Source organism: Pollicipes pollicipes, unplaced genomic scaffold, assembly GCF_011947565.3.
Source record: "Pollicipes pollicipes isolate AB1234 unplaced genomic scaffold, Ppol_2.1 Scaffold_6686;HRSCAF=7923_pilon_pilon_pilon, whole genome shotgun sequence".
NCBI classification, from domain to species: domain Eukaryota; kingdom Metazoa; phylum Arthropoda; class Thecostraca; order Pollicipedomorpha; family Pollicipedidae; genus Pollicipes; species Pollicipes pollicipes.
Genome location: NW_023596921.1, coordinates 22,946,800 through 22,957,673, shown reverse-complemented (window position 1 = coordinate 22,957,673; position 10,874 = coordinate 22,946,800). Strand labels below are relative to the sequence as shown.

At 48.5% G+C, this 10,874-nt stretch overlaps 1 protein-coding gene across 2 annotated transcripts; it reads left to right on the top strand.

Moving 5' to 3' along the window:
* The first annotated feature begins 337 nt into the window (after positions 1-337).
* On the top strand, positions 338-9,993 carry LOC119107696 (ER membrane protein complex subunit 6). 2 transcript variants are annotated; one of them, XM_037231235.1, is made up of 4 exons: positions 338-401; positions 6,619-6,700; positions 7,019-7,179; positions 8,900-9,993. In XM_037231235.1, the coding sequence occupies exons 2-4, from the start codon at positions 6,655-6,657 to the stop codon at positions 9,041-9,043; spliced, it is 351 nt and encodes a 116-aa protein (XP_037087130.1). In that variant the 5' UTR covers positions 338-401; positions 6,619-6,654; the 3' UTR covers positions 9,044-9,993. The 2 variants fall into 2 exon arrangements, with proteins under 2 accessions (XP_037087130.1, XP_037087129.1); XM_037231234.1 differs by having other exon boundaries at positions 384-416.
* Positions 9,994-10,874: the final 881 nt, after the last annotated feature.

Below are 10,874 nucleotides of genomic sequence, written 5' to 3'. Positions count from 1 at the left end.
GGACCGGGAGCCTGACGAGATCGGGACCTACAGGCCTAGTGCCTTTTATATTTCCCGAGCACCATAAGGTATTTCGGAATCAACTGATGCTCAGGGGTCAAAATACGAGTATTTTCTGGCAAACTGACCATGACTGTCATTTGAAACTAGTTCTAGCGCTTTACTTATAGCTCAATCCTCGCAATTTCCAATAATGTTCGATATTTATATTGCACCGAAAGATACTAATGTCAACATTGGCTCCAACAGCATTAGCTGGAGTGGCGTCAAAGAAAACAAACAGCTGATGTCGGCATTGTAAGTTCTATATCATGGCGCATTTCTGCGCCAGTTTGCCGAAGGTTTCCGAGTGGGATTCTGCCAGATACTTGTTCCCTGGATAAGGTCCTCCAGTGGTGTCGGTACGTTATATTAGGGTGAGATCAAGGCCGTATCAAGTAAGATAGCGTACAAAAGGTTGACATTAGGTGGCTGTTGTTTGTGCTCTGCGCTGTCGGTAATTTAAGGGCTTGCCTCGGCGTCTTGAATATAGATCCTGATGTTAAGCGGGAGGAGGTTAAGTGGAGCTGTGAGGGTTGGATGGTTAGTTCTGTGTGGATATGCTTTAGATCATATGTTGGAATGTCAAGAAGATGACGTAAATAGTCGGTGTGCCGCAACCCCTCCAGCCATTGCATTTTTAGATGAAACTTGGGCCACATTTGGTCTGGGGAACAGTTCAACAAATAATTATCTCCCTGATAATCATCTGCAGAGGTTCTCCATCTATGCTTGGTTGGTCCAAAAATGGGTTTTCTTCAAGTACTTCACCTTTTTTAGAAGAAGAAAAATCTCCACCGCGAGCGTTTTACGCGCAGTGCGGCACGGGCTCAACCAGCTCGCGTTAGCAGGATTGCCCGACTTTGAAATCATACAATCCAAACGACATCTTTAGCACCAAAAGTAATGAGCAGGCAATTCACATTATTCACTACGTCGTTTCGACCACTGCTACTCACAATGCTCGCATGATTGCCTATCATCTTCAAGAAATAACCATCTGATAATATAATAATTTCGGCTACAAACAGGTCATACGATTTTTAACACGCGGACAGCCGACGATTTATAGCATGTACTAAAAGGGCAACATAAGCACCAAATTACGTACATTCGAGCAAGTAAGAAAAGTATCCCAGTTCTTCACATTCGTGTCTCGAATTGATGTTTCCAAATAGACAGCACAGAGAAAAACCCAACAATGTCGGCGGAACTGAAGCATGTCCAGCAGTCTTAAAAAACGGACCAAGCCACGGGAACCAAACACCGAAGCCAAGCCAACGTTTTCGGTGCGGTACATTGACGTCTATTAGCGCAGTGCATCTCATACGCGAGTCCGGATAATGTGATTCACACTTATTAGGACCAAACACATCGTGACGACATTGTCGCTTAAACTACAACACTTGGGTTCAATTAATATGACTACTCTGTTGCCGTGACATGCTGCAATCATGTGCAGAGGGACTGTCGTAGTACCCTCTTAAAGTAGTGCACCTCCTGTACAATTCCAACGAGCAAGGCTTGAAATCGCTCTGACATCTAGAGACATACTCTGCCGAGATAATATGCCAACAGCCACCCTAAGGAAACGGATCAAGCCTCGGGAAACGAAGACTGAAGCAAGGCCAGCGTTTTCGGTACGGTACATATACGTCTGTTAGCGTAGTGCACCTCACACACGAGTCCGGATAATGCAATTCACACCTTTAGAACTGAACACGTCGTGCTGACAATGTCGGTGGAACTGCAAGACTTCGGTCCGATGAATAAGACCCATGCATTGCCGTGAGATGCTGCAATCATGTCGTGCAGAGGGACTGTCGTAGCACCCTCTTAAAGTAGTGCACCTCTTGCACAATTCCAACGAGCAAGGCTTGAAATCGCTCTGACATCAAGAGACATACTCTGCCGAGATATTATGCCAACAGCCACCCTAAGGAAACGGATCACGCCCTGGGAAACGAAGACTGAAGCAAGGCCAGCGTTTCGGTACGGTACATATACGTCTGTTAGCGTAGTGCACCTCACACACGAGTCCGGATCATGCGATTCACACTTATTAGGACTAAACACATCTTGCTGACGATGTCGGTGGATATGCCAGACCACGGTCCGATGAATAAGACTCATGCATTGCCGTCAGATGTTGCCATCATTGGCGGGCGGACTGCAGTAGCACCCTCTTCAAGTAGTACACCTCTTGTATAATTCCAATTGGCGAGGCCTAGAAACCACTCTGACACACAAAGACGTTCTCTGCCGAGATAATATGCCAACAGCCACGCTAAGCAAACGGACCAAGCCCCGGGAAACGAAGACTGAAGCAAGGCCAGCGTTTTCGGTACGGTACATACACGTCTGTTAGCGTAGTGCACCTCACACGCGAGTCCGGATCATGCGATTCACACTTACTAGGACTAAACACATCTTGCTGACGATGTCGGTGGATATGCAAGACTTCGGTCCGATGAATAAGACTCGTGCATTGTCGTCAGATGTTGCCGTCATTGGCGGACGGACCGCAGTAGCACACTCTTCAAGTAGTACACCTCTTGTATAATTCCAATTGGCCAGACCTAGAAACCACTTTGACATCCAAAGGCGTACTCCGCCCAGATAGCATGCCAACAGCCACGCTAAGCAAACGGACCAAGCCCCGGAAACCGAAGACTGAAGCAAGGTCAGCGTTTTCGGTACGGTACATATACGTCTGTTAGCGTAGTGCACCTCACACACGAGTCCGGATAATGCGATTCACATTTATTAGAACTAAACGCGTCGTGCTGACAATGTCGATGGAAATGCAAGACGTCGGTCCGATGAATAAGATTCATGCATTGCCGTGAGATGCCGCCATCATGTCGTGCAGAGGGACTGTCGTAGCACCCTCTTAAAGTAGTGCACCTCTTGTACAATTCCAGTGAGCAAGGCCTGAAATCGCTCTGACAGCCAGAGACATACTCTGCCGAGATAATATGCCAACAGCCACCCTAAGAAAACGGACCAAGCCCCGGGAAACGAAGACTGCAGCAAGGCCAGCGTTTTCGGTACGGTACATATACGTCTGTTAGGGTAGTGCACCTCATACACGAGTCCGGATCATGCGATTCACACTTATTAGAACCAAACACATCTTGCTGATGATGTCGGTGGATATGCAAGACTTCGGTCCGATGAATAAGACTCATGCATCGCCGTCAGATGTTGCCATCATTGACGGACGGACTGCAGTAGCATCCTCTTCAAGTAGTACACCTCTTGTATAATTCCAATTGGCGAGACCTAGAAACCACTCTGACATCCAAAGACGTACTGTGCCGAGATAATATGCCAACAGCCACGCTAAGCAAACGGACCAAGCCCCGGGAGACGAAGACTGAAGCAAGGCCAGCGTTTTCGGTACGGTACATATACGTCTGTTAGCGTAGTGCACCTCACACACGAGTCCGGATCATGCGATTCACACTTATTAGGACTAAACACATCTTGCTGACGATGGTATAAGGTACGCTGCGCTTATAAATAGATATGTACCGTACCGAAAACGTTGGCCTCGCTTCGGTCTTCGGTTTCCGGGGCTTGGTCCGTTCCCTTAGAATTGCTGTTGATACGTTATTTCGGTATAGTGTGTCTTTGGATGACAAAGCGGTTTTTAGGCCTCGCCAACGAATTATGCAAGAGGCGCACTACTTTAAGAAGATGCTACTACAGTCTGTCCGCACATGATGGTGACATCCCACGACAGTGCATGAGTCTTATTCATTGAATCAAACCATTGCAGCTCAACCGACATTGTCGGCACAATGTGTTTATTTCTACTTAGTGTGAATCGCGTTGTAAGGGCTCTTGTTTCAGGTGCACCGCACGACTAAACGTATATGTACCGTACCTAAACCGTTGCCTTTGTTTCGGTCCTCGGTTCCCGGGGCTTGGCTTCGTTCCTCAGGGTTCGTGTCGGGATGTTATCTCAGCGGGGTGTGTCTTTGCCTTTCAGAGTGGTTTTTAGGTCTCGCCAATTGGAATTATACAAGAGGTGTACTACTGTAAGAGGGTGCTACTACAGCCTGTCCGCACATGATGGCAGCATCTCACGGCAATGCATCAGCCTTATTCATCGGACTGAAGTCTCGCAGTTCCACCGTCATTGTCAGCACGATCTGTTTAATTTCCATAAGTGTGAATCGCCTGATCCGGACTCGTGCATGAGGTGCACTGCGCTAATAGACGCATATGTGCCGTACCGAAAACGCTGGCCTAGCTTCAGTCTTCGGTTCCAAGGCTTGGTCCGTATCCTTAGGATTTTTATTGGCATATTATCTCGGTAGAGTATGTCTTTGGATGTCAGAGCGGTTTTTAGGTCCCGCCAATTGGAATTATACCAGAGGTGTACTACTTGAAGAGGGCGCTACTGCAGTCCGTCCGCCAATGATGGCAACATCTGACGGCAATGCATGAGTCTTATTCATCGGACCGTGGTCTGGCATATCCACCGACATCGTCAGCAAGATGTGTTTGGTCCTAATAAGTGTGAATCGCATGATCCGGACTCGTGTGTAAGGTGCACTACGCTAATAGACGTATATGTACCGTATCGAAACGCTGGCCTTGCTTCAGTCTTCGTTTCCCGGGGCGTGATCCGTTTCCTTAGGGTGGCTGTTGGCATAATATCTCGGCAGAGTATGTCTCTGGATGTCAGAGCGATTTCAAGCCTTGCTCGTTGGAATTGTACAAGAGGTGCACTACTTTAAGAGGGTGCTACGACAGTCCCTCTGCACGACATGATTGCAGCATCTCACGGCAATGCATGAGTCTTATTCATCGGACCGAAGTCTTGCAGTTCCATCGACATTGTCAGCACGACGTGTTCAGTTCTAAAGGTGTGAATTGCATTATCCGGACTCGTGTGTGAGATGCACTACGCTAACAGACGTATATGTACCGCACCGAAAACGCTGGCCTTGCTTCAGTCTTCGTTTCCCGAGGCTTGATCCGTTTCCTTAGGGTGGCTGTTGGCATATTATCTCGGCAGAGTATGTCTCTGGATGTCAGAGCGATTTCAAGCCTTGCTCGTTGGAATTGTACAAGAGGTGCACTACTTTAAGAGGGTACTACGACAGTCCCTCTGCACGACATGATGGCAGCATGTCACGGCAAACGGAGTAGTCATATTAATTGAATCCAAGTGTTGTAGTTTAAGCGACAATGTCGTCACGATGTGTTTGGTCCTAATCAGTGTGAATCACATTATCCGGACTCGTGTATGAGATGCACTGCGCTAATAGACGTCAATGTACCGTACCGAAAACGTTGGCTTGGCTTCGGTGTTTGGTTCCCGTGGCTTGGTCCGTTTTTTAAGACTGCTGGAAATGCTTCAGTTCCGCCGACATTGTTGGGTTTTCTCTGTGCTGTCTGTTTGGAAATATCAATTCGAGACACGAATGTGAAGAACTGGGATACTTTTCTTAATTGCTCGAATGTACGTAATTTGGTGCTGATGTTGCCCTTTTAGTACATGCTATAAATCGTCGGCTGCGTGTTAAAAATCGCATGACCTGTTTGTGGCCGAAATTATTATATTATCAGATGGTTATTTCTTGAAGATGATAGGCAATCATGCGAGCATCGTGAGTAGCAGTGGTCGAAACGACGTAGTGTATAATGTTAATTGCCTGCTCTTTATTTTTGGTGCTAAAGATGTCGTTTGGATTGTATGATTTCAAAGTCGGGCAATCCTGCTAACGCGAGCTGGTTGAGCCCGTGCCGCACTGCGCGTAAAACGCTCGCGGTGGAGATTTTTCTTCTTCTTAAAAAGGTGAAGTACTTGAAGAATACCAATTTTGTGCTGTCTGTAGTAAGGGTTTTTGTTTAGTTAGGTCTTGAAGGTCTTGAAGTGAGTGTTTTGTGGTGGGTACTACTGCTGTGCATGGATCTTGAGTGGAAGTCATGCTATGTATAAGTTATCACAGTGGGATTGACAATGTGTGTAAGGTTTTAAAGCAAAAGCATTGCTGTGTAGCATTAATGTAACATAGAAGCCTTTGATCTCATAAGAATGTTATGTGCAATAAATGAACATACCAGCATTTTCTTTACAAATGATAATGCACACCAGTTTTTTGAGGTAGAAGTCAGTTTCGTGCAGAACTTTGAGTGGTGCTCTAGACACCAATGAGACTCTTTCAAAGCTTTAAGATGTCCTCAAGGAAAGTCCTATGTGCACACTGGTATGTGCAAAATCTTCAAACACTACAGCATCCATTACATTGCATCATCACAAATGAAACTGATGGTTCACCCTCTCACATTGCTCTCTTCATTAATAGTGTCACAATACTCCAACTCCAAGGAATTAGTGCAGCCTTTGTGTGTCATCATATACATATACCATGCATGCTTGTCCAACCCTTTGCCACCAAGTGATCTGCTCGGAACCAGGAGACAGAGTGAGAACTCGGTCAGAGATGAACCATAGATTACATGTTTTTGTCTGTGATTGTGTCATGTTGCTGGAGGTATTTGATTTCAAACTTTTGAAACATGATCAGAATTCCAGCTAATTGGATCCTATGTTCACAGATTTATTGCACCAGTCAACTAACTCAACCAACAAGTATGACTAGCAACAAGATCCGAGCAAAGGTTGACAAGAGCTCTAATGGTGAGAGCACACAATTGGGTGTAGGATTACAAGGCTGGATAGCCAAAATCAGATATGATGGTTTCTTTATGTGTGCTTACATACAGCGCTAAGGATATGTGCATAGGGACAACAGTGAGGCAGCTATCCTTCTGTTTTGAGATGGATAATGTGGTATGCAATACATGGTAGCAGCACACCAGCTTAAATTATTGCATGACTATTTTCCCCCAGTGAGATGCTTGCAGCATTCATTTTGAGGAGGCAGCTGTACCTGAGCCACCCGCCGGCGTTGGGCGCCCAGCAACCGTCGTTTCACTGAGACGCTTGCGCCGACAGACGCGCTGATGTACAGCGACATGGCGGTGCGCAGCAACTCGGCCGTGATCGAGTACTGCCGTACGTCGATGGCGGCTCTGGGCGGCTCGACGGCTGGCATCCTGGGCCTCACCGGGCTCTACGGCTTCTGCTTCTTCATCGCCTGCAATGTCACACTTTGGGTGAGTGAGAGAAGTGGAACGTGCAGCGCCAGTGGCCCCCTCCCCCTGCCCCCCCCCCCCCAGTTCGAAAACATTCATCAGCATTTCCAGTGGAAGTGGTGACTTACATCATCTCCTTCACGTCATCGTGAGATACTTCCAAGAATGGATGCGCGGTCTGTCGTTTAACTGATTCGGTTTCGACACGCTAAGTTGCTCAAATCTACCTTTTGATCAGTGGTAGAGCATTTGCATTGCCGTGATATCTCGAGCATGTAAGCATGTGAGCATGTAAGCCCTCACATGGTGTGCACACGATCGTGTTGTGTTTACGTCCCCCGAAGCCAGCCTTGTGTATGAGCTGAACAGCTTACGGATATGCTTTGTAGAGTGCATTATCGCGTTTCTAGTTTCCATGCACTCTGGTGCTGTAGTGAATCAGTGATATCACTTGGCCGTTGACTCGCGGCTGGAAAACTCTAGATATGATACTGCTAACACTTACCAGAAGGTCTTTGAACATTAACGGTCTTCGAAAGGAATGGCGAAATTTGTCGCCTGTAAGACCCTTGAAATGAAAAATTTGAGTAACAATATTTGGGACAAATAAAACATGCCGCGTGGTCCAGTGTGGTCCATGAACAAATATTACATGCGGTGAGGAACTTTGTTTTGTCCAATTCTGGCGACCGCTGGTCAAAGCTGTCTTAGTCAAATCAGGTTACGAAGCATAGTTCGCTAGTCTGGCTGTCCATGTTCTGACCCCATGACCTCGTGTACCTAGAACTTTCCTGGACAATAACTTAAATTGTGACCGTTTTAGGTCTTCTTCGAAACAAAGCGTTAGGTTTTTGTGCGGAAATACACTGAAATCAGATATGCCAGTTTCTTCGTTATGAGTAACTTGAAGAACGATGGCCCGAGGTCCACTGCCCCGCCCGCTTCGCGGGTGCATGTTAGGGAGTGGCAGCTGCAGATCGTGGCGCATGCAGTGCAGCAGTTCCTGGCATGGTCTCGATTGACCGAAAGCACGGGATTATACGCTGTCGTGTGGTCCAGATTTTTATTGACGACGTCTAAATTTTCCCGAATTTGCCCTATTGCTGCATCCTTTGCTGTGATTATTAGTTCACCAGCTTTTAATTCATTTATCGACTAAACGAATTTCCAGTCTGGGTGTATTTTGTGATGTTATCGTGCGTGAATGCCTCAGCAGCATTTTTCCATTACCTTTTACGTTCGTTTAGCCTCCACAGTGCACGGTATAACTGTCGCTAGTGTGCTCAGAAATGGACGCCAAATGACCACTGCAGTCGGCGCCCGAGAACACCAATACACAAATGCATCCAGAATCACAGCATATTGCTGGTAGATCCAAATGTGTGTGAAGTGTTGAAATCGGGCTAGAAGAGGGTGTCGGTAGTGTAGTGGTTAACGCGTCTGCGTTAGCCATTGCGCGTCTGGGAAACCAGAGGTACGGGGTTCGATTCTCCGCGGTGCCCGCCCTTCCTGCCAGGGTGAGAGGCAGGCGACGCCATATAGCCTCAGCAGCTGAGTGCGTCGTACAGCCCCAATAACACACACACAATGGCGCTAGAAGCAGATGCGAGAAATGGGTCTTTGTGGGCTATATGTGAGTGTTCACTGCGGCAATCAAAATGTTTTTTTGTGGACTTGTGTGTATCTGTATATGTATTGTGTGTTTGTGTGTGTGATCTGAATAAGATACATGTTTTTCCAGGTTCTTCTCTTGGTGAAAGCCGGTATGTCGTGGAACCGGTTTTTCGTCAGTCGGAGGTCATTGCTGACGGGCGGCCTCTTCTCCGGCATGTTCACCTACGTCCTCTTCTGGGTTTTCCTTTTCGGCATGGTGCACGTGTATTGAAGATATCCTGTTGCTGGCGGTAGGGCGCGTCGGCGACTGGCAAACATTTTCCCATTCCGTCTGCGCTGGGACGTGTGCTGCGTTGCAACATAGTGGAAGAGACAGCATACATTAAACAACTTGGATCAGTTCTTATACAAAAATAAAGCCCGCTGCGATCACTAAACATGTACCGGCGGTAGCAGACCACGTCGCTGGTGCGGGCGGCAGTGGAGATGCTGCACCGGTTCCGGCAGTGGTGGGACGCTGCAGCGGGAAGTACCGGTGGCCGCAGAACGTTACGCTGGTGCTGGCAATGGCGGGCGCTCCACTTGTGCCGTGTTCAGTGGAACATACCGGTAGCGGCGAGGATGGGGTGTGACAAGGTATGGATAATGGTGAAAGCTGCACCGGCAGTGGCGTTACACTATCATCGGCGATGGTGGTGCGTGTGGGAAGTTCGTCATTGTGTTGTATGAAGGGCAGAAGCGGCGGACAGGGAACAGCGACCGGTCCAGTGGGCGTAAGACGTTGGGCCGCGCTCCCATGGTTCGTGTGCGCGCCATACCCGATCGCGTCTGTTCCCTGCGCGACGGGCTGTTTGTGATTTCATTTGTATCTCGGTGATTTCAGTTGTACTTTGTTTGTGTTCCCGACAATGAATGCCCTCCGTGTGCATTGTTTGTTATGTTCAGTGGGTGAAACCACGGCGGGATTCAGGTTTTGTTCAGTCAGCGTGAAAGTTCAATGCGTGGCTTTGCATCAGGTTGGGAGTTATTTGCCATCGTCTGACAATGACGCTGATCGGATCATTTGTGGGATACCTGCTGGCACGTCCCATCTGTTTGAGGAACCGAATATTGGCCCCCAGTAATGTTTTCTGCCATGTGATGTAAATGTATTCAGGTGTCATCTTAATTGTGCAAAAAACTGAATATATATTCATATTTACGGTTGAAACCACCGACGAGGTGCGCCTTTTTTGTATCGCGTTGACTGCCAATGCCGATGGGTGTGAATGCTGAGGACATTCGAAAACTCCTGCGAGAACATCTAGTGCACTTCATCTAGTGCCCAAAGCACTGAACAACCAACAGTTAAACTATATTCACGTTGAAAGCAGAATCATGCTAACACAATGTTATGCCCACAGAGTCCACACACGATGATGCGTGACATAGGCGTTACGTCGCCCCACATTGACGCGAGCCTACGTGGGGAAGAAAACGCGACATTTTCACAATATGCAAGCATTCAAGCACATGTTCTGGCTACTGGCACGCGCACGCATGGAGCTAGCTCTTTTCCTCCGTCAGCTGAGAGCCGTCTGCCTGCGGGGCGTGCCTCCTGCAGCTGCCATGTAACGGCGGCATTTTCGTGCACAGCTGGCCACCTAGCGGCCGTTCGTGGTGCGGTCCGTCCAGGGGTCGTTAACATGCGGTTCCTGGCAGCAGACTCCGACAGAGCGGCTCTGCTTCATGTAGCAACGCGTGAAGGCGACTTGGGGCAGGTCGAGCTCGGGGATGGGGCCCTCCGCCGGATCCATGAGGAAGCCGGTGTAGGGGTCACACTCGGCATTGGCGACGCAGTAGAGGGAAGCGCTGCACTCCCGCACCACCGGACCCTCGGCACCGACGGCGCCGCCCGGCGGGGACCGGGAGTACTGACCGGAGGCAGGTCCACCTGGGGAGCCGGAAGCTGAAGACCCGGAGTACTGACCGGGACTGGACCCTGGGTACCGGCCAGGATTGGAGCCGGGGTACTGGCCGTCACTGGACCCTGAGTACCGGCCAGGATTGGATCCGGAGTACTGACCGGGGTTTGAGTTTCTATATGGCCCACGTGTACTTTG

Excerpts from the sequence above, each read along its gene's own strand:
- LOC119107696 (XM_037231235.1), top strand. The coding sequence starts at position 6,655 with ATGACTAGCAACAAGATCCGAGCAAAGGTTGACAAGAGCTCTAATG. Across the intron at positions 6,701-7,018 it reads GGTTGACAAGAGCTCTAATG|ACGCGCTGATGTACAGCGAC; the intron begins GTGAGAGCACAC and ends TTGCGCCGACAG. Across the intron at positions 7,180-8,899 it reads CCTGCAATGTCACACTTTGG|GTTCTTCTCTTGGTGAAAGC; the intron begins GTGAGTGAGAGA and ends ATGTTTTTCCAG.